The 24,972-nt window shown below is 35.7% G+C and overlaps 1 protein-coding gene and 1 pseudogene across 2 annotated transcripts in view; both read right to left on the bottom strand.

Moving 5' to 3' along the window:
- Window positions 1-24,972, bottom strand: part of ABHD17B (abhydrolase domain containing 17B, depalmitoylase) — a 44,599-nt gene that overhangs the window by 7,183 nt on the left and 12,444 nt on the right. For both annotated transcript variants that reach the window (XM_033123306.1, XM_033123305.1), the window contains one exon: window positions 1,181-1,650. In XM_033123306.1, coding sequence (XP_032979197.1) covers window positions 1,181-1,647 — 467 coding nt within the window. In that variant the 5' untranslated portion in view covers window positions 1,648-1,650. Of the gene's footprint in view, window positions 1-1,180; window positions 1,651-24,972 lie in introns of those variants that run through there.
- On the bottom strand, window positions 14,382-16,146 carry LOC117032104 (cytochrome b5-like; annotated as a pseudogene).

The following is a 24,972-nucleotide window of genomic DNA, read 5'->3' on the forward strand; positions in this document are numbered from 1 at the left end:
AAGTTTATGTATTTTTAACATTTCGCACCACTCCTCCACCTCCCCAAACTTCTTACCCATTACTTATACTACACCATCTGTTTTTTTTTTCTTACTCATCAGATATATGGTTTCGTATCTTTTCAATTGATTCAAGAATCCCCTTTATACAGAACTTTGCTATGAGAGTTTAGTTTTATTATGTATCTTGGAGGGGTAAATGGTTCTAAAGACATTTTCTAAAAAAGGTTACACCTACTAACAAAATTGAGGAGGCTCTTCACTAACTGAAACTACTAACATTTAAACATTAAATTAGAAATGGTAAGTTTTCTTTATGTCCCTTAGATTCCGTCAAAGACTCTGGAAGTCAGGCACTTTACCAATGTATAATATAAATAACTTGTACTAAGTTATTTCTATTTATTGTAAACTGTCTAATGAGAAAAAACAGTCAAGTCTACAAAACTGCATTATTTTTCAAGAAAATATGTAAGTATCCTGGTGACTTTGGAAAGATTAATTCAATTTCTAATTCCCCAAAATGTATCCTTAAAATCAAAGAATGATTGACATAGTAAGAGAATTTACTAAAATTATTTATCATAACATTATTTTCGCTTGAGATCATCTCTCCAAATTTTATGAGTCCAGAATGCAAAGTAAAAATCTCCATTTTACAGAATGAATACTTTAAAAATAGTTCTAACAAGGCATCTTTAAGTCACACCTTCAAGGAGGTAATTACATAAAATCACCCAAACCCTACTTTAGGGTTTTAACAAAAACAATTCAGTCTCTTACACGGTTAATGATAGATCAAGTGAATGATTAACTAGCTAAATCACTGTTTTCTCTTATTCCCTTGAAATGTCGCAACTTTGAATAAACATGTTTATATCACACTCTAACAAGTTTATAAAACCAAACATTTGTCACTGGCTTAAATTTTTAAGAAAATGACACACACACATATGCACTTACACACACACACACACACACACACACACACAAATGTGACCTGAATTAAAAAAACTTTTCGTCATTACATAAAATTTTAAATTATAATCTAAGTTTAACTCTTTATTGGTATGTAATGGCAAATATAATCTTTAGTAGTTCAAAACATGTGTTATAAAAAAAGCTTTTATTTTATTCTTATACATAACATTTTAGAATACAATTCCCAACTACTATTTACCTTGTCCTAAGAGCAAGCCAAGCAGCTTCTATGTCTGCATAGAGGTTCTTCTCTGTTGGTTTCCCAGAACTTGCACCATATCCAGAATAATCATATGAGAATATATTACAATTAATCCGTGATCCCAGTCCTATGTAAAAGCTGCTCATCTGACCAAGATCAACAGCATTTCCATGTGAGAAGAGTAAAGTGTATTTGGCATTGGGTGAGCAACGCACAAACATGCAGGCAATTCTGTTGCCTTTACTGGTTCTAGTCATGAAACACTCAATCGCATCTTTTTCTCTAGAGGAGTACTGCCAGTCTGCTCGTTCTGATAGGTGTAAAGTCCAGCGGCTTCCACTTTCATCACACATTAGCGTGTAAGTTGGATCAGGTGGCAAAAATGCTAACTTTGAAGCAATTTTCCCTGGACAAGGTGGACAGCAGAAGAGGCAACATAGCTCACTAAATGAAAGATTATTCATCTTCTGAAAAAGAAAAGGAGATAGAAAACGTTTTAATCACAGAATGTGAATTCTGCATTCTCATACAATAGAAGGTTTAAAACAAAGACACCAGTGGTCAGTGTCTACTATTGTTATTTCAAGTATTATCCCCCCAAACAGATTTTTGGGATGTTCCTAGAAATGCTGTAAATCCTGGGATGAGGCAAATATTTCCGACTAAGAGAAAGACTCAAATACTATATGATATGTTTCAAACAGTAGTGATTATGTTTTATAGTATTTAACCAAAATATGAAAAATAGTACAAAGAGGAGAGGTAATATTTGTTTTTTCTCTACAAATAACATAGAAGGTATGAAATACCTTTAGTTATAATTTCTGTGTAACTCAGTGAAAATTCTCCAACTCATGGAGAAGTTCAGGATTTAACATAGTAAATCTACAATAATAGCACTTATAAAGCATACACTATTTGTCAGGCGCTGTGCTAAGTGTACTATGCATATTTCTATGTTTAATTTTCAAAACGACCGTGTATGTTGGTCTGAGAGAAGAAACCTGCACAAGGTGAGGCAGTGGTGGAGCCAGGACTTGACACCAGGCTCAATCACTGTCCTACATCACTGGGGTACACTGCCAAGGGCTCAGAGCACTATTTGTACCAGAAGCGTATCATTTCAGCAATAGTGCCAGAGGCCCAAATAACCTACATTACAAACATTAAAATGTATGTAATGACTATCCAAATTAAAAAGGCTATAATATAAAGTACATTATAGAAAAAAGGTAAATTTGGTAAAGGTAAAATTTTCTAAATGGTTAGATGGGAAGAAACAAAGGTTTGTAGTCAGAAAGGAAGGTGGAATCCCGAATCTACCACTTACTAGCTGTGTTCCCTTCGGCAAATTATTTACCTTTTTGACCCGCACGTCTTCTTAAGTGGAGCCAATGCCTGCACTGAACAGAGTGCGGCTGAGAAGAACAAATACAATGATATAGGTAAGGCATATAATACAGTAACGGCCGTATAACTGGCTCACTTAGGAAGGGTCCACTCTCCCAAGTATCTACCTCACGTTAACTTGTTTGTCCTATCAACATTTCCTTCTATCTTGTCCTTTCTCAAATTCCTACCTCTTTTTAGCTGTAGTTGATCTTCGCTTTAGTTCTAGGAAGAAGGCATTCAAAACAAACACCTTTCAGAGGTTTGGTGGCACCTAATTTTCTCCAAAAAATTTAAATACAAAGATAGGAAAAATGTACATTATACCAAAAATCAGAAGAAATCATCTCAGGAATGACTAAAGAGGCAAAAATATTTGGAAAGAAAAGAATGCCTTTTTCACTTACTACTGAATCAAAATCTAGTTTGTATTGCCCAATACAAATATGTTTAGTCCTTACTGTGAACTAATTAAGTAGAAAGAAGAAGCAGAAATAGCACAGAGAGAAAAAAGGGTAGGGGCGACATAAAAGGCTTTAACAGATGAGTAAGAGAAGGGTAGAAAAGTGTCGCTTAGACATTGGGAAACATCTCTACTTGTTATTTTGCCTTTACTCCTTTTCAGCCTTCAAAGCAAATAGAGTTTGAATATATTAATGTCTTAATCTGGATGGAACAAGAGTCAGGACAGAAATGACAACCAGGTGTCATCTCTAGCACTAACTCTAATTGGATCCCTGAAGTGCTGTGCTGAGAAGGATTCTGAGGGCGTGCCCAGGGCTTGGCAGCAAAGACTATGCGATAAATTGGCAATGTCAACTACAGAATTGAGCTATAAATTTATTATTGTGGTCAGCAGGATAAAGGACCTGGTGAAGAAGATGGCAGGGCAGGGAGTTCAAAGGGTCAGTTCAGAGAAAAAGATGACTTGGTCAAAAGATGAGGTAGGGGAGGCCGGTTAGCTCAGTTGGTTGGAGTGCGAGCTCTTAACAACAAGGTTGCTGGTTCGATTCCTACATGAGCCAGTGAGCTGCGCCCTCCACAACTAGACTGAAGACAATGAGCTGCCGCTGAGCTTCCGAAGGGGCGGCTGGATGGCTCAGTTGGTTGGAGCATTAGCTCTTAACAACAAGGTTGCTGGTTCAATTCCCACATGGGATAGTGGGCTGCGTCCCCTGCAACTAAGATTGAAAACGGCAACTGGACTTGGAGCTGAGCTGTGTGCTCTCCACAACTAGAATGAAGGACAACCACTTGACTTGGAGCTGAAGGTCCTGGAAAAAACACATTGTTACCCAATAAAATTAAAAAAAAAAAAATGTGTTGACCAAGGACACAGCTTTTTTTTTAAAGATGAGGTGGAAGGTACAATATAGCAATGCTATCAATTTACCTCTTGAAGACTTCTATATACTATAATAAAGTTGATTTTGAAATAAACCTGGATGACTGAACACCAAAGGTGAGAAGCACACAGGAGAAAAGCTGCAGTACTAGTGTCTGGTCCAATGAAAAGACAACCTGACTTTCTTCACGGTGGCAGAAGAAATTATTTCCACCACCACTACCTCAAACTGATATAACTAGTGTCCATTTAATAACAAAAACTTGCAAATTATTGCCTTCCTAGTAATAATAGGCCTGGTATACAGCAGCAACACAGACTTGCTTAAAAAGTAAACTCCTTTTCTGTAAGTGGGAATAATAAAAGTATAATAAAACCAATAATCCTACATTTTAGTATGATCAGAGCTGAGCAAGTAACCGAGGAAAAACATTTTATTCTTGATAAAAAATTTAAAAATCACTGAAATAGCTTGTTAAATTTAGATTAAGTCAGATTTGTTTTATATAAAACTCATCTGAATAAAAATGCCATTTACTAGTTATTTCTTGGCAACAAAATATTCAAGGGATAAAGCAGTGAATAATTGTAGGGGGGAAAATGGTAGACATCTCAGAGTACATAAAAGCCATAAAAGAGACAACAAATTGATTTATAGAATTTTTGTACCAAACAAGGATTTCAAATAAGTTACAATAAACCTGTAAAAAGAGAGAAAGAGAATGATACTTAAGGATGATGTGGAAAACACTGTCAAAGAAAAATCCAACTGGAATCCCTGATATAAAAAAAAAATCACTACTGAATTAAAGAATTAAACTGGTGGGTATGAGAATCAGTAACAGTTGAAGAACACATTAGTGAGTTGGAAGATCAGGTCGATTTGGGGATCAGGGAATCCCCAAATATGGAATTTTTCAGGGGGAGAGGGAAGAGACAGAATATATTAAATAAAATTTAAGGAGGATAAAAATAGAAATGCCATTATCAGTCCCATAGGAGTCCCAGGGAAAAAATAGAGAGGAGAAAATTAAGATAATCTAAAAATTCCTCATAAGTAAAGAAAGTTCAGATTGAAATAGCTTAGAGTCCCAAATAGATACTTAAGAACAAATTATCTACAAAGGAACAGGAATCAGATAAACATGACTTTTCAATAGCAACACATTTGGAGGAATAATATTAAAGTAAGGAGAAAACCTTTGAAGCTAGAATTTTACATAGTGATAAATCATTTTAATATGAGGATAAAATACAAATATCTGCAGGCATACAAGATATTTTTACCAAACCAAGACCTTTTTGAAATAGTCCAGCAAGGATGAAAATGAATCTTTGAAATCACTGAAATATCTTGTTAAATTTATATAATTTTAAGTGTAATTTTATATGAAACTCATCTGAATAAAAATGCCAGAAAGTTTACCAAACCAAGACTCTCTGAAATATTCCAGCAAGGAGGAAAATAAATCTTAGAAGATTCTATGAGATATCTGAGCTATGTATGACAAATAAAGGAAAAGTTAATATGTATTTTTTCTGTAAGTAGGCAATGAAGGGGGAAAAAAAAGGTAGCAAACCATATCCCTAACAATCCAAAATCAAAACTCTGGAGAATACTAATATAGAGAAGGTTGGAAGAAGAGTTAAAGAGTATTTAAGAAGTGAAAATGTACTGGGGCACCAGTCACTTGACTTGTTCAGATAAGCTTGAAACGTGGAAGAAAAACATGAGTGTAAGTATGACTCAGATATAACCACCATAAAAACTGTAGTTTGTAGGACATACCTTAAGTATAGTTATTCATTACAAACGTCTAGCTTTGAATATTTATTAATATGTTAAACTCAAAACGGAGAGTAGGCACAAACAAATAAAGAAAAAGAAATTAATGGCCAATATCAACAATAGAGAACAAAAAGTAACAGAGAAATTAAGAGACCCACCAAAACCTGAATCTCAGAAAAGACTTCCACTACTACCAATAGCAACTATCATTCACTGAGCACTTAGTAAGTGTCAGGCATTGTTTGAAACAATTTTCATATATTAACTCATTTAATCTTTTTAACAACAACCCTCTGACATAGGGACTATCATTACACCATTAGGGGAAACCGGCACAGAGTAGTTATGTAACCTGCCAAAGGTCAGGTAGCTGGTAAGTGGTAGAAATTCTAAGTGGTAGGATGACTGGAGCCTGAACTCATAACCACTGTTTTGTGGAAAGATAACTCAGATAAGACCAATCAAGAGAAAAGCAAATTACAAAATAATGAAAAAGGCAGACCTACATAGTTTAAAAAAAAGTGTCAATAAATTAAATTACTTTGATGAAATGTACGAATTTCTTAGGCAATAAAAAAGGACAACAACAACAACAAAAAACAATTAAAAAATAGACAAAGAATCTGAATACACATTTCTCCAAAGATATACAAATGGCCAGTAAGCACACTGAAAGATGCTCAACATGATTGGTCATCAGGAAAATGCAAATCAAAACCGCAATGATAACACTGCACACCGACTGCCATGGCTACAGTAAAAAAGACCCATCAGATCAAGGGTTGACAAGGCTCTAGAGAAATTGGAACCTGTCAGTGGCAACTAATTTGTAGAACAGCTTGTCAGTTCCTTAAAAACTTAAACACAGTTACCATTTGATCAAGCCAAGTCCACTTCTAGGTATACACCCAAGAGAAATGAAAACATATATCCACACAAAAACTTGCACACGAAATGTTCACAGCGGTGTAATTCATAATATCCAAAATAACCACCAAAATGTCCATCAACTGATGAATAGATAAACAAAAGTGTTATATCCATACAATGGGATATTACTACACCATGAAAAGAAACAGGTATTGATTCATGCTACAAAGAGGATGAATCTTGAAAAAATTATGCTAAGTGAAAGCCAGTCACAAAAGGTCATTTATTATCAGAATAGGCAAATTTATACAGACAGAAATAGATTAGTGCTTCGAGGGCTATGGTGGCTGGGAGGGTTGGGAAGCAATGGCTGAAGAGTATGGGGTTTCTTTTGGGGGTAAGAAAAATCTTCTAAAATTAATTTGGGTGGTGGCTGCACAATTCTATTGATAGTATATTAAAAACCACCGAACTGCATATTTTAAATGAGTAGATTATATAGTATGTGAATTATATCTTAAAGCTGTTAGAAAAAGTAAAGTCTTTGGAAAGTTAAGGTAACTTAGTAAAGAAAGAGCATAAATACTCATGTATTTGTTGGGTAGTTGGGAATTTTCCCTCCCAGGTATTAAGACAGACTGCACAAAGACAAGTAATAAAGACAGACTGGTGCTGGCACAGAAACAAACAGACCTAGTAACAGGATACAGAGCTTATAAACAGACCTACGTATAAATGAGAATCTCCTATGATATAGCTGGTTTCTCAAAGCAATAGGAAAGGATGGATCCCTAAGAAGATGGTCCTAGGAAATTTACCATATACGCAAAGTGGTTGGATCGCTACCTCTCAGTATGTAGAATATAAAACCCAGAGGGATTATAGACCTAAAAGGAAAAATTAATATAACTTTAAAAAAATCCATAAAAGATAAAAACCACTGGTAGATTTAGCTTCATTTATATAAAGGGTTTCTAATTCAGTGAAAAAAATGCATGGGAAAAATGATTTATTACTTCATTCAAAACTGTCAGAGCGTTAATATTAAAATACAAGAAACTTCTGCAAAAACAAGAAAAAACAGGCAACTCAAGAAAACAAATGGGCAAAAGATACGAATACGTGATTTACAGAAGGATAAACAAGGCTAACAAGTATATGAAGAGGGTCACCCTCACCAACTATTGGAGAAATGCAAGAAATATCACTTCAACACTTTAAGAAAAATGAAAACTAGAAAAGTGAGTAATATCAAGTATTGGTGAAAATGGGGGGAAACAGAAACCTTTGTGAACCGCTTAGTAAGCCATTTTGTCTACCTGTGACCCAGAATCCCGCGCTTGGGTTAAGTACTGCAAAGAAATACTTGCACGAGCCTTAAGGTAACATACTAGGGTGTTCACGGCAGCATTATTTATATTAAGGTGTAGGAAGCAACACAGATTCCATCACTGGGGAAATTAATGTAAATGTGTTGGAAACAGACAATGGAATATTATGCAGAGCCAGAAGTAGTGACTTTGATGGCTAGAGCTTAAAAATATAGCACTAAGTGAAAACAGTAAGGAATAAACAGATCTATGCTACCATTAATACAAATAAAAACCACATAAATGTTATGTATCTTCAAGTACAAATATGTAAGGACATGCACAGCTGAGTGGATGTTTATGGAGGGGGAAAGGAGGTCCAAGGGAAAAATGGAAAATTTAATAAAACAAGAGCAGGGTCTATGCTTATAAATCGATGATGCTATGTGCCGCGAACTAGTCTAGAAGTTCCTGGGGGCAAAATCACCTCTGCTTGCTAACCACTGGACTCCGAGTGCTCAGCAGAGTACCAGGCACATAACAGTGTTTCCAATATATTTTGGATGAATGAGTTTGTAAATTAATAAGATTAACAACTCTGCATGTAAGAAGCCCCCACAAAATAAAAAAGTTTACTAAATCTCATGTTAATAAAGAAAGCAAATATATTTTGTGACACCTACTTAGGTTTCTTGTATGAACAAAATAGAAGCAAATAAAAACCTATGAACCTAAGTTTGGGGAGGTGGGTGTGTGTGGGAAAAGCACTGCTGGTTACTAAAATCATTCAGTGCATTACGACGCTCAGAATAGGCCAGTCTTCCCGGGAGGAAGAAACCTTGCCTCTCTTGAAATCAATTCACAAACTGAAAGGTCAACTCAATGTTAAACAGATGGTCCATTGTGAAAATTAAGGTTTTTCTTTTGGCAGGGGACTCAAGTTACTTCACTTACAGTAGGAGGAATTTCCTAAAACTGTATGAAATAATAATTTAAGAACCTGCTTCTCCTGGTAACTTTTCCTGCTCAATGACAAAGAAAAAAAAGATGAACATCTGAGTTCTTTCTCAGCAAAACAGGAAGACTAGTGTTAAAAAAAAAAGGTCCCTAAATAGAATGACCTACTATATCTCCTTCCTCTCTTCTGACAGAAGAAATTACTGAAATGACTCCTGTCAATTCCTGATGTATTAACATTTTACTGAAAAAAACTTTTCCCTTCGATCTTTTTTTTCTTGGTCACGCAGATTGACTCACATTACTACCATCTACAAAGGACAACTGATTCTTTTAGGGTTCAAGATTTTGTTTAATGAACAGAACTACCAAAGGTCTTTTAAAGAAGGTTTTCTCTCAACATTTTTAAATGCTTAGATCTTCATTTTGTGTGATATTTTGACAACTATGTTGTCAAATTTAGCCTGTAGGTAGTATACCATGAACCACTAAAATTCTAATCTACTTGATTTCATGTTGAGAACTGCATTCTAAAGTCCAAGATGAATTATTTTGAATTTGGCTTCATTCACTAATAAATTTGGGGAAGTAACATTACGTATTCTGTTCCGTAAAATGTCAGAATGTCTTCTGTCACCTAGAGAACCAGCAACAACTTCCAGTTAGTTATAGGCCCATTTATTTAGCAATCAGGCTTCTGGAAGTCCCAATGATTCAGAATTCACAGCAACACTTTTCAGAGATTATTTTTTTTAAGTTATAAATAAATCTGAGTATTTAAAGGCAAAAAGTAATTGAAAACGGGAAGACCGCACAAAATGGAAAGACTGTCCATTTGCTACCATTAAAAAAAAGCCTCCACAAACCCATTTTTGATACTCATCTTTGGTTTTTTAAAGCCTGATGTTTTTTAGGTAAACTGACTGAAGAAACCAGAAAAAAATAAAATAGATTTAGCAGAGCCTCACACCAGAAATGAACAAATGAGGTGGATGTTTGATTATTAACAGCAAGAGATAGTGAAGATCAGAATGGCCTAGTCAGAAGTAACAGCAGAGAAGATATTCAATGATGAAAAAGCAGAAAAAGAAATCGGATTTTAGGTCAGCCTGTAGACGGAAGCCAGGAGCCCAACATATCCCAATAGACGAATCCAAAAGAAATCACCATACTACCACTATTTATAGGTGGTCAATTATGTAAGAGCTCAGTAGCCTAGGGTTGTATCAATACCAAAGCCAAGGAAAATGAAACTCACTTCAGTATCCGTTAAGGGTACCAAGTGAGTTAGGTACTGCCACCCTAAGACTTACTATGCGAGCTGTGGCAGCACTTACCACCGTGCAGTGATAAGCAGAAACCATCAGTGTTATGGTCTTTAGTGAGCCATATATGTTAGAGTTTAGTGCATAGAGAGAAGCTGAATATTCACCTTTAAAGAAGTTTGGAAATATGCTTTTTCAGTCAAGATGGAGCATCCAAGACGTTTATATAATGGTCAAGATTTCCACTAAGTGTAACTTAGAAACTAGGTGTTTAGTATGATGTTGTTTTAACACATTTTTTATCTTATTTGTATATGCATTGTATAGAAATATAGCTTGTGAACTCTTTTGTCTCTTTGGGGGTAGGCTGTGTTTTTTTTTTTAGACTGTCCTAGGAATCAGAGCAGAGGCATCCACTCAGAGAGATCACAGGACATGATCAAGTGACTCTGCTAGGAAAATTCAACTCCGATGGAAGACACAGACCACATTATCTGTGCTACATGGGAATGGAAACTGAAAAACTTAAAAATGTAATATTGTATTTTTTAAAATTTCAAGTTGAAAGGAGAAATTTTGGCAAAACCATTTCTTTTTGAAAAGGAATTAGGTCATTTACTTTGTTTAAGGTAGTTATAATTTTTAAATACTATTAAGATTCTAGAGATACTTAATGACAAGCATCTATCTACCAGAGATATCAAAATAGTCTCAACCCTAGTGTTAGTTATGAGCTTACTATTTTTATTAAATAAAGTTATGCAGTAAGGATCAGAGGTGAGAAAATTGGATCTACAACAATATTACAGAAGATGGAAATTAAGGCTGAAGAAGCCTATAAACTATGTCAAGCAAACCAATTTGGATCAGAAGTCCTACACAAGTCAATGGAGCCATTTCTATACTTACGGTTTCCCTCCCTCAACATAGGAGACACTAACTATATATGGCTATTTAAATTTTAATTAAAATTACATACCCTGTTTCCCTGAAAATAAGACCTAGACAAACAATCAGCTCTAATGCGTCTTTTGGAGAAAAAATTAATATAAGACACGGTCTTATTTTACTATAACACTGGGTCTAATAAAATATGTAATAATATAATATAATATAATACCAGGTTTTATATTAATTTTTGCTGCAAAAGACGCACTAGAGCTGATTTTCTGGCTAGGTCTTATTTTCGGGGAAACACGGCATGCATTTTCTCAGTCACCTAACCATATATGACTAGTGGGTATCAAACTGCAAAGTGCAGAATGAACATTTTCATCACTGCAGAAAGTGCTATCAGGCAGTGCTGAGCTAGAACCTTCCAAACCCAGGCAATTCAGGATCAGAGCTTACTTGCTTTATATCCATACTACTGTGTTTCCCCAAAAATAAGACTGGGTCTTATATTAATTCTTGCTCCAAAAGACACATTAAGGCTTATGTTCAAAGTATGTCATCCTGAAAAATTATGCTAGGACTTATTTTCCGGTTAAGTCTTATTTTCGGGGAAACACCGTAGCTTGAAATGTTGTAACCTTCCTGGCCTTTCAAAGTGCATATATCGTGTTTCCCTGACACAAGACCTAGCCAGACAATCAGCTCTAATGCATCTTTTGGAGCAAAAAGTAATGTAAGACCCGGTATTGTATTATGTTACATATTATATTAGACCCGGTCTTATATTATAATAAAATAAGACCAGGTCTTATATTAATTTTTGCTTCAAAAGACGCATTAGAGCTGATTGTCTGGCTAGGTCTTATTTTCGGGAAAACACGGTAGGCAATTTTTATAGATCCTCCTATTGAGCAGTGTGAACCACATAGAACTAAATGAGATTATGTACACAATATTGTTTTAGGAGAATGTTATCTTGACAAAAATATTACAACAGCTAACCCAATTTTAATGTAAAAGCCATTTTTATTAAAAACGAGCAATTCATATCAATTAGGCTATCTATACATTTTAATGCACAGTCAGAGGGATTCCCGTTCTTGAAAGGTTCCCCATAAGCTGGCGTTGCAAGTAAACCATAAGAGACTATAAAAACACTTGTGACTATTAGCCAACTATTTTCTGAACATAATCCAGGCAGTATACTAAACACTTAACAATGCTGATGATCCACTTAAGCAGTGCCCTAACAAGTGAATCAAGTCTTCCAGATTAAGCAGGACAGGTTGTCGATTTCTGCATATGCTAATTCCAGATTCTCATCGAGCTTTCAGTCTCTGGAAAGTGCAATTAGCTCAGCTTTCAAAGTCACATCTCTAATGTTGCTGAGCATAAGATAAAACGTGGACACACGTTTCCCCACCTTAATCACCAGTTTCTGGCACCTCTATGGAAAGACTTTCCAACACATGCTTACCCTCAAAGTTCACAGAAATGCTGTCATAACACACCAGTAGAGACATTCCTCAAATACACATTCCCTCCTCATTTATAAGAAGTAAAATCTGTTCTTGGGAAGCTTTTCAAGTGAACATTTATTCAATTCAATCCCTCTGTATCCCAGGGGGACCCCTGAGTATACCAAAACCCGCAGATGCTTCAGTCCCTTATATAACATGGCGTAGTATTTGCATGTTACTTATACACATCCTCCGGTATACTTTAAATCATCTCTAATTTACTTATTCCTAACATAAAAGCTATGTAAATAGTTGTTATACTGTTACTGTTTAGAGAATGACAAGAAAAGTTTGTACACATTCATTACAGATGCCACCTGCTATAGGCCTAAATACATAGTGCACATCAGCAACAATGTAACATTTTTTTAAATGTTAACACTTTTTTCTGACTATTTTAATCCCTGGTTGGTTGAACCCACGGATGCAGACCACATGAACACGGAGGGCTAAATGTAATAGCCATCCATAGCACAATATAATCAGTATTATCTAATCAAGGTAGTAATACATTTTGGAAAATTTAAGAATAATTGATGATTGTAAATGATGAGAACACAATTTCTTTTCAAAGAGGGTCATATTACTGGTATATTGGTTTGACTTTTTAAGAGTTATAAAAAACAGTATAAAACGATTTACGGCAACACTGCATATGACCAAGTACCCAATGAGCCATTCCTTACCAAGTAGTCAATAAAATAAGCAGTTCCAATAAAGTAAAAAACTATAAACAGCAACGCTTTTGTTCTCAGGCAAGTGAAACTGCTGCAAGATAAATTGGAGTCCGAGTCAAAGGACAGAAATGTAAATGGTGATAACACTACCATTACATTCAAATAATTATTAAACAAGCTGCATAATTAAGGTTTGATATATTAAAAAATAACACTGTAATTATAAAAGTATTAAAAGAGATGGTTTTAAAAAAATTCACACTTCATAGGAAATGACAAAATAAGAAATCTCCCCACCAGGCTAAAATAAGGATTGGTTAAAAGTAAATTTAAGAATTTGGTTCCCTAGATATTCTCTCTCAGAAGACTAGAGGTTTACACTGGCAGAGCATTTTCTGAGGTATCAGACTAATCTGAACAAAAGACCCAAAGATACTGATATGGGGGTTTACATGGGGAAGTAGGGAGAATCAGAAGGATGTGTGTAAGGGTGGTGGGGGCTACATCCTCTTCCGTTAAGTAGGATGTCAACATGTCAGAAGTAGCAATGTAACAGTGTTATCTAGAGACATAGAGGCAAGCATCAAAAGAATCCTTCAAAAGAAAGTAAAGGCCCCTGGAAAGGGATATATCAAGGAGATGGGGGCACGGGCAAATTTTCATAACAAACTTCACAGAATCATTTGGTTTATTAACCATGTGCTTGTATGAATTTGAGAAAAATAAAAATTTAAAACAAAAAGTGTCTTCCCTAAATCTCAACCCAAACTCGGCTCAATTGCAGAAATTATAATTTTCGATTAGTTTTTTCTTTTTTTTTAAAGCCAGATATATTTTTAAAAAATCATGCCTATAATAAGTAAATTACATAGTCACAGAACATCAAAATAAAGTTGATGAACAAAAAGGCACATTGCAAAATTCAAGAGTAGAGAGAACTTTTTTTAAAAAATTGGGGAATATTGGGGAACAGTGTGTTTTTCCAGGGCCCATCAGCTTCAAGTCATTGTCCTTCAATCTAGTTAGTTGTGGACAGCGCAGCTCAGCTCCAAGTCCAGTCGCCGTTTTCAATCTTAGTTGCAGGGGACACAGCCCAGCATCCCATGCGGGAATTGAACCGGCAACCTTGTTGTTCAGAGCTCGCGCTCCAATGAACTGAGCCATCCGGCCGCCCCAATATTTTTTATTTTACTTTATTGTTTTGTTTCTAACAAAGGAGGAAAGGGAAAGAGGTGTATTAAAATTACTTTTCAGGTGAAGGTTTCTGTCAGTCCAAGCAGTTAACATTGGTTTCTTTCCCCTTGGTCCAAAGCAGTCTTTTCTTTCATTGGATTCTGAGGATACAGCCTTTTGCTGTGTAGACGTGATACATCTCGGCTACAACCAGTGCTGAGATGGCTGGAATCACCCAATTGGTCCACTGCCTCGAATAAGAGTTTCCAAAGGCTTGGTTATCTTTGATCTGTCGTCTGGATGAAGCTCTCCAATTATGTACATTTTGGACAATTCTCTAGTCTCTGGAGAGTGTCCAACGTCCTCCAAGTTTTCAGCAGCATCACCTCCAGCTTGTTCCCTAAGACTTCTTCCCCACCAGGATGTTCCTCCAGAAATTTGGGCAAATAGTGCAGGATCAGCCAGCAGCTCTGGCTGTGGTTGTGCTTCTGGATCTCTTCCACGCTGTAGCACTGATGGCCTTGTCTGACTGCTCGGCCATTTCAGAACACGGCAAGTCTCAGGCCCTGCAGACACCAGCCGAGCGGAGCAAAGCAGAGCGAGGGTCTCAATGAGCCAGGCCTGGACATTCCCCGGGCCTGGCCCACCCCACTCCGCGCAACCCCCGGGTCCCCAACCCCATGCTCAGGGCTGGGCAGCTGGCCCCATAGAGCTTGGGTCATTTGTTTTTAGTTCTGGTGTTTCATGCCATATATTTATCCTGTTTATCATAAGGTATCCTCGCTATGAAAGATTCAGAGAATTTACCCGATTTTTTCCCTTCTCTGATCATTCTGTTTTTATTTTTTATTGCTTGTTTATATAACTTTAAATATTATACCTGAATCTCCATTTTTTGTTTTATCAACTTTGGGAAGTTTCTATTGGTTCCCCATGTCACCATTTACTATTATTGTTGGCTGTATAATTACTTTCTCATTTTTATATTATTTGCAGTTTATTTTATAACTCAAGTTTTTCTGTTTTATCTATAGGTGGATTTTTAAAAGTTGGGTAACAAAGAAAGTATTTATAATTTTATTCATTGCCATCCAAGCAGTGTGATAAAACCCAGAGAATGAGTAGTTATTCTATGTCATTAAATTCTAAGTGCTGAAAATTGTTCCGAAATAAGGCACAGTTTGCATCATATTTGGATTTTCTGAAGACTCTTTATTCTTCCTGGAGTTTCTGCCTTTAATTTTCAGAAAATCCATAAACTTTTATCATATTTAACATATTCCAGCTTCTTATTCTTAAAATCTGTGCTAAAGAAACCATGTTGTTTTTGAAGATATTTTTAGATCCCAGTGAGTTGTTTTCATCTGAAACAATTATGTTCTGGGCCACTTACAGCCCAGCTGTCTGTTTACCTAGAATTTCTTTCCATTACATCCCTCTGTTGTTTCTCAATCTCATAGTTTAACCTTTTTGTGGGATTCTCTTTTGTTTGGTTTTGCTGGAATATATCTCAATCACTTTGCCATGTCTCCTTCCTAAGTGCCTGGGGCTGTAAACCACATTTTTATGTACACTTTCATAAAGTTATTTTGATTTTACACCTATAGCAAACTAGGCATGCTTCAGAATCATAGGCTGTTTTTTAAATTTTCCCTCAAAATTAAAATTATCAGCCCACATCTGCATCCAATGTTGGTGTCTAAAACCGATTTGGTTTTTGTTTAAGTTATTTCCACCTCTTTCCCACAAAAAATTTATGAAATTTCCTTTTATACTTGTACTTAGGTCTGAAATTTTATACTACATATATTAGGTTGGTGCAAAAGTAATTGCAGTTTTTGCAATTGTTTTTAACCTTTTAAACTGCAATTACTTTTGCACCAATCTAATAAATGTGTTATTTTTCATCCATTCTCTTTTGTATTTAACAGATCCTTTAGCTCAAAGCCCTTGGATTTTCTTTAGCTCAGAGTGTTTTTCTTCTACTATTTGTTTATTTTTCTCTCTACCTTCCTCCCTGTTCCATTAGGAATTCCTCTTTAGGAATCCTACGTACTATCCATTATACTTGTAAGCTTTTTCTCTCCTTCTCCCCAACTATTTCAGCTCTACGTTTTAGGGAAATTCTTCTAGTTTATCTTACAGATCACTACTTTAGTATTCCAGAGTGTAAAATCAATTTTAACATTAAAACTCTGTTTTTGTTTTATGGGTGCAATATCCTCTCAAATCTCTCTTAGAATACTAATTAAGACAAATTTGTTGTTCTGTCCATCTTGAATGTTCATGTTGGACTGTTTTTTCACTGACTGTTCATTTATATGAGAAGAGAACTAAACTGAGTTTCCTTGCAATTGTATAAGCCTGTTGACGCAGAAAACTTCAAGTCTGAATTAGGACGGACGAGGCTTAGATGATTTCCGAGGATATAGTACTTTGAGAGTAAGTCTCAAGTATCTGAAACTCTCAATATCACTCATACACACAGCTACCCATCCACATCTGCCTATGGAACAAACAAGTTTGTTCTTTTAACCATTTTCAGTGGTAACAGAAGATACTTTACAAATATTCAATAACATGGTACTGCTTTAACTATTTGGTCCAGTAATGCAAACAGGGATTCTACCTGGTAAATTATTCCAATGAGTACAGTGTAGTCCAGAAAACATGAAGCTAAGAATCAAGAGACCTGGATTTTAGTTCTAGTTTTACTACTAAAAATTTGATTTTAGGGAAGTCAATCTCTTTATACCTAATTTTCCTTTTCTATAAAATTAGAAGTTTGCAGTAGATATTAAAGTTTCTTCTAGTTCTACAACTTTATGACATGTCTTTATGACGTCTTTTTCTTCTCATAAACTTCAGATTTAATCTTCCATAGCATGTAAAAAAATGAAATTTATAATTTGAAAAACTTCAGAGATTTTAAAAGTCTCCCTGACCACTAAAAACAAAGCACCTAAACAAGAACATTAATTTATATTTAGCAAGTTATAGTTAATGAGTTGCAATTTTGGGGGGATGGGTGGGAAGGTGATGAGGTTGCAGAGGGGAGTGCAGGTGTTTGTGAGGGGGTGAGAGAGAGTCCCATTTCTCACAGCTCTGCTTTCCAAAATGAGTGATTTCTCTATCTCCAGGCCACTGTGGATAAACAATGTTTTTTTCCTTTTAATTGTGATAAAAGATACATAAAAAATTTATCACTACAAGCATTTTTAAGTGTACAGTTCTGTGGTACTAAATACATTTACATTGTTATGCAATTATCACCACCAGTCTTCTCCAGAACATTTTCATCTTCCCCAAGTGGAATGATGTATCCATTCAGCAATGACTCCCCATTCCTTCATTCCCCCAGCTACTGGCAATTACCATTCTACTTTTTGTCTCTATAAATCTAACTACTCTAGGTACCTCATAGAAGTGGAACCATACAGTATTTGTCCTTTTGTGACTGGCTTATTTCACCTGGCATTATGTCTTCAAGGTTCATGATGTTGTAGCATGTGTCAGAATTCCATTCCGTTTAAAGGCTGAATAATATTCCACTGTATGTGTGTATTTTGTTTATCCATCAATGGACACTTTTTGGCTATTGTGAATAATGTTGCTATGAACATGGGTGAACAAACCTCTGTTCCATTCTCTGCTTTCATTTTGTGTGTGTGTGTTTGTGTGTGTGTGCGCGTGTGTGAGGGGCACAATATTTTTTAAAAGTATAATAATATTTTGTTTTACTCTAATGTAGATTTATTTTGTTTGAATTATATTTTACTTCCCATCAATTGGAAACAAAGAGATGCTGTATCTAGCAACTTGTATAGTTAAATAAAACAAAACTGAGTTAACACTTCAAAGTAAATTTAAAAATCTGATTTAAATATACTTTAAATTTTAATATATAAAATATAAAACTTGTATGAGCAGTCAACTATTCAAAATATTTAATTTCTAAAATAAAAAGTTCATATATTTCTATTTTTCAAAAAATTTAAACATGTACCCTGTAAATTCTCTAGGCTTCAAAATTTTTAGACATTTTACATCTGTAACAGTGAATTATCACTGAAAAATTAAATTCCAGTTTGTACAAATTATTAAAAGGTATCTTCTAAAATCATGAAAACATATATGAAGGGCCTAAAAAGTCCTGTTTCAAAAGGGGCCAGACTTCTTGGCTTTAAAAATGTTTCCTCTTTAATGTACAGCATAGGAAAAATAGTCAATAATATTATAGTAACTTTGCATGGTGAAAGCTGTTTACTAGACTTACTATGGTGATCACATTGTGTAAGGTTTATGAATGTCAGATCACTATGTTATATACCTGAAACTAATATAAAATTGTAAGTCACTCATACTGCAATAAAAAGTAAATTTTAAAAAATGTTTCCTCTTTATTATACAATTAATCAAATGAACCACTCTGTAAATTATAACCACAAGGACATATTGTTTTGAATCACATCTCACGGACAGACCCTTCACTGCATATACTGAACATTCAAATATACCTACTTCTACCAATGACTGTCACATAGAAGTCACTCAAAAGCCAATGTTAGCTGAGCTGAAGTTTGTAAAAATCAAATAACATTATCACTAACTTTTGACATTGAAGAATATAAATTTGCAGGTCTGAAATTTTGCTAGGTTATGGAAGACAGGCTACTGTTCATTTATCAAAATATCAAGCTAGATTTTATTATAAAGACTTCATAAGTATTAACCTTATTTAATCATCATAACAACCGTATGTGATTGTGCCATTATCCCCCCCCCCACCCTCTCCCCTCATGGCACAATTTACAGATGAGGAATCAGAGCGGGTAAGTTTAAATTCTCAAGATCACAATACTAGTAAATAGTGAAGCCAGGCTTCATACTTAGCATTATTAGTCCAGAGCCCATGCTTTTTGTTCATTGAGTTAGATTAGTATGGGCCAATGAAATGTTTTGCTACAGTGTGAACATGGAGAGTATAAGGAAGTCAGTGGAGAAAGAAAAATACGGATGAATGAACCTCCCATTTCATATACCAAAACAACAAAAACAAATAATTTTTTTAAAAAAAAATCAAATCAAAGATTGGATGAAAAAAATAAAGGTGAGATAATTGTTTAGAACATGAGAATATGTATCTGGGGAGAGGAAGGAAATGGTCTTGGCCACCAGAAAAAAAGGAAAGTAAAACCTGGACTGGCATCTATAAATTCACAACTTTGTTGTTCTCTTCTCCTGAAGATTCTGAAATCACTTTCAAAAGGCTAATTTTACTTGTTACGCAGAAGAAAGTGACATATTTTAGTGGTCTTTAAATGTGTAAGGATTCTAGTAAGTCTTTGGATACAGGCTTCAATACTGTCAAATTTCTATTTCATAAAATGTACCTGAGATGGACTACCAAACTGCTCTCAAAGGCGGCATCAGTTTGCAGTAACACCCACACACCCAAACCCATGGCGACCTGTCATTTGGATTAACTGTGACACCTTAACGACTGTGAGACTGTTGGGATGTGGATGAGCGGCACTGAATCTAGAAATCAATTTGAGAAGAACCAAAATCTTTGTATTCTTAAACAAAGTATCTCTATTTATTTTAGCTTTCTAAAAATCCCATTTCTTAACTGTTGATGTATAGAAATGGAATACATTTTTGTATCCTTACTTGATGTACAACAACTTTGTAAATCCTTATTCTCTCATTACTGCTTCTTGCGTTACTGCACTGGCTTGGACTCCAGTATACTGTCATTTATAAGCTCCTGCTTTAATGGTGAAACACTGACAATATTCCTTTTAAGCAAAATTTTTCCTATTGAATTTTTATGGTACTCTTTAATCTCTAAATATTAAGAAGTTTCCTCTTTTCCTAGCTTTCTAAAAGTTTTAGTAGGATAAATACCACAAAAATCAACCTGGCATTCCCAGAATAATCCTAATTTGATGATAATGTATGCTTTTTTATACATTGTAGATTCACTTTGCTAATATTTTGCACAGGATTTTTTTATGTCACGATTGAGAACTGTCTTTAATTGTCCTCTTTTGTGCTTCCCTTGCCAGGTTTTTGTATTAAGGTTATGCTAACCTCATAAAATTTAGTTGGGGGAGTGTTCTCTCCCTATGCTAAAGAAAAATTAGCTACATTTTCTTATAGCCAATTAGATTTACCATGACAATTTCCCCCCCAAAGGTTTTCTGTGCTCTTTGTTGTTTTTGCTATTCTTTCCCTCAATTTTAACTCTTTTTAAAAACACTTCTCTAGTAGCAGCTGTTTCAATGAGGTCAGAGAAATGGATGACTTCTCAACAAAACAACATTGCCTACTGCACAGAAACTAATATGAGTCTTAACTTCAATGCCTTGAAGTTTAAAGATTTAACGTTCAGTGTCAAATGCTGGAGGACAATTGAAGAGGCTGTCCTTGCAATAATACATAATGGTTGCTTTGAGAATAAAGTACAATAAGAAAGATCTAACTCAAATTTGAAATTCAAGCTGAGGTTGTTTGTTGAGAGAATTAGTAAGAGCTGGGGTCCTATCAGCCATCAGTAACAGAATTCTACCTCCAAGCTTTAAATCTGTCCTTGAATGATTATTTTCTATGAAAGCTTGGCAGGCTCCCTGGGGCACCTGTTAGCATGGACATGGGCATGGGAATGGTGTTAGTGGGATAAACCAACTGTGAATCTGAGCCAGCTTAGAGCTCTTGAATAGCAACTTCCCCACTTGGGGATATATATTTATCAGGTCTTCTCCTCCACACTTTTTTTTCTTTCCAATTTCAATAACTGGTCTGTGGTATAAAGAACACCAGACCAGGAATTAGGAAGGCTGGATTCTAGTCGCTATGCTGATACTAAACTAGCTCTGAGACATCAAGAAAGTCATTTTTCCTTCCTAAACGTCAGCTTCTTTATCTCTAATACAAAGGTTTGTGTTCCACAGCACCTGAATTACATTCTAGCACACAGGCTTCTTAATTTTGAATATCAGTATAAAGTAGCTAAGAATGACTAAGAGTGAGTACCTAAACAGAATGGAAACAAAGTAATAATGTATTCTTTCTGCAAAATGTTCTTTGAATTCTTGGGCTTTTCTCTTATCAAATGTATCCAGGCTCCAACCTTTCTTTTCTCTGCCAGTTACCTTCTCCCTTGGTTCCTTTGGATATTATTACCTTCTTTCTACGTAGGCCTTTTGTTCAGAGACTCCTTTTTGAACAAAAAACTTTCAACTTCCTTCCTTGTTATGACATTCTGTCACCTTATAGAACAGACTGAAAATGGAAATGGTTCAAATCTGCATACAAATATTAAACATTAATTGGGACAACAAAACCGCAGAACTGCATCATAAGCAGTATACAAGTATATTCCTAGTATCTATCAAACCCTTCTCCATATATAGTATCTTTTCAGTAGGGATACAGAAGGAATTATGGCATTTATGCCATGTCAATAAAGTATAATATTCCTTAACAAGGTTCATTACCTCTCTTCCACATGGTAGATTGTGTAACAAGCCAGCAATTCTTTGCTCCTATGGCTAGCTTGTCTATCAACAGTTTGTATGTCTACATAAACTGCCATTCCACCACTTCCTTTTTCTCTAGTTGCCAGCTACCTTAGTTAGCTATACTCAATCTGTAAGTAAAGGTTTGAAGAAATGCCACTACTCCTAGAAAATGTGCAACAAACACTTGTCACTGTCAGTTGTGCTTAATACCTTTCCTGGACTCAACAAACCAACATTTTGCCAAGTTTTCTTAAAACAGGAGTGCATAACAAGAACCAGAATTATTTCAAAAGAAAGGTGTAAACACCTGAGTAAACAGAAACAATATATGTAACTGATTAGGAGTCAATTTTAAGTCTTTAAAACCTTGGGCAAATCACTAAACCAGAGTCTTTTTCTTCATTTGAAAACATAAAGTAATTGGCCTAATTAATGTTTGTTAAAGTCTCTTTAAATTCTACAAGGGGTGATCAAACAATATGGTGAATATTTAAATAAAAAAATACAGTAAAAGACACATTGCCATTAACCTTCCTCAAACTACTCCCTCTCGCTTCAAACACACTTATCCCATCATTCTTGCCACTTTCTGAAGCAGTTCTGGAAGTCCTCTTTCATGAGTGTCTTTAGTTGCGCTGTTGTGGCTGCCTCAATGTCCTGAATCGATTCAAAACGATTACCTTTCATGGTCATTTTGACTTTGGGGAAGAGCCAGAAGTCGCACAGTGCCAGATCCAGTGAATAAGGTGGATGAGGACACACCGTAATATTTTTATTTGACAGAAATTGTTGTACACCCCAAGCGATGAGTGATACGGAACCCTTCCGTTGTGATCACAAAATATGGTAAATGCTGTTGCCGAGTGCCATCCAACTGAAATGCAGGGATCTTCAACATGGGAAGCGATGCATAGAACTTTAGTAACAGTGTTTGACAAGTTTCAACTTGTTTGGTTCAGTCAGTTTAGGGTGTCAGCTACGGTTGAGAGAACGTGTGTTTTAAAGTGTGCCGTAAATCATCGCCCATCATGACAACATTCCATGTCACACATCACTTCTGGTATATGGCAATTTCTGTCAAATAAAAACAATATGGTGTGTCCTCATCCACCTTATTCACCAGATCTGGCACTGTGTGACTTTTGGCTCTTCCTCAAAGTCAAAATGATTCAGGACATTGAGGCAGCCACGACAGGGTGCAACTTAAGACACTCACAAAAGAGGACTTCCAGAACTGCTTCAGAAAGTGGCAAGTACAATGGGATAAGTGTCTTTGAAGCGAGGGGGATTAATGGCAATGAGTCTTTTACTGTAATAAATTTTTCTCATTTAAACATTCACTGTATTGTTTGATCACACCTCGTAAATTCACAAGCTTTTTCGTAAGTTGGTACACAGTATTTTAAATGTATTATAATGAATTAATATATAATTTAAAAAATCAGTGCTCTACAGGGTCTTTTTGTCTTATGAAAAATTAGGTGTTATGCAATGTGGGGTAGATTTTTAAGCATCAGAAATCAGATAAGCGTAGGTATCAATAATTTGAAAGACTCTGTGAAGGAGTTAGAACTTTAGAGTTAGATATGATTTCCAAAAGCAGAGGGAAAAACCCTCCAGGCTTGAAGAATAATACATGTAAAAAGTACAGTGGTGAGAAAGAACCAAAGCAAAGGGTGCATGGTGGAAAAAAATTGGGAAAAGGGGAGGATTTGATAAATGAGAAATTTAAAAACTGTCAACCAATGGTCATTGGCACCAATTCAACGCCAACAGGAAACCCTAATTTGGGGTGTAGCGAAAAAGGAAACTTTATTCAGTGCAAACAGTTCAACTGTGATACAGCAAGGCAGGATGCCTATGGAACAGATCAATAGTGTTTAATATAGCTCAATTAAGAAGCAGTATGGCTGTGGAACAGCACTGCTACGAGGTGGCCCTGGGGCAAGGCGGCCTCTTTCTGCCTAGATAGCTCTGCTCTGATCTGTTCCGCTCCAGTCCAGTCCAGTCTGCTCAGCTCTGCACCAGCAAGACATCTTTGGTGTTTCTGCTCCAGCTGGGGAAACGCAGTCTTCAGGATTTGGTGGAAAGGGAAAGTGTGCTCTGTGAGCCAGAGGGGAGCTGACTTATGTGGACATAAGTTCCCAGTCCTGGTCCCTGGTTGGTCACTCCTCATGCAAATGAGGTGGTCACTCCTCATGCAAATGAGGACTCCAAATCCTTGCAGTTTGATTGGTCCAAAAGGCACTTTCCGGATTGGTCAGAATGGTTGGAATTTGTCTGGAATGTATCTGATGGGGATACAGCTGATTGAACAGAGAAAGTCTTAGTCCTATTGGTTGAACTCGGATTCCAGGAACTCCTCTGTAACAGCTGGCTCAGATGGCAGCAACACAGTGCAGAAATGCAGTTCAGTGCAGGAGGCAGGTAGCTTAATGCAGCATTCTCCTAGAATGCAGTTTGTGTGAGAGGCCCCTGTAGAGAAATGGTTGCTAGGCTTGGTTTCATTTTGTTTTTAATTTGAGCCCAAAGAGCCACCAGGAGCCCGTCTTAATACGTTTTTTTCTTTTTCAGGGTCCACAAAACAAATCTATTTAATAATGTATAGAAAACCACTGTAGTTCTTTACACATGTAATATACAGAATGATGTAGTCAATTAGGCAACTGCATATAAGCCTGTGCCGACTTGAATTTACATTAGAATTTGATGGTACTGATGTCTTAAGTAAAGCACAGTAACGTCGAATTTTATGAAGAATTTTATGTATTTAAATTTTAAGATTTTCAAAAACAAACCTCAAACAGGCAAACCTCAACCTGCTACATGGAGGTACATTAAACACACTGTTAAGAAAGGAGAAAATTAACAAATGAATGATGATGATTTATATTGCAAAATGTATAAACCACACCCTTCGGTTAAATATCAATACTTGACTACATTTAAAAGTACTATTCTCCAAATTAGTAACATATGTAACTTTCTACTATCCAAAATAAAGAGCATCTAGATTTACTGGATATTTCAGTTAATAAATACTGTCTTATATTCTTTTAAAGATCAGAAGCAAA

The sequence above is a fragment of the Rhinolophus ferrumequinum genome, chromosome 12 (assembly GCF_004115265.2).
Source record: "Rhinolophus ferrumequinum isolate MPI-CBG mRhiFer1 chromosome 12, mRhiFer1_v1.p, whole genome shotgun sequence".
Taxonomy (NCBI): domain Eukaryota; kingdom Metazoa; phylum Chordata; class Mammalia; order Chiroptera; family Rhinolophidae; genus Rhinolophus; species Rhinolophus ferrumequinum.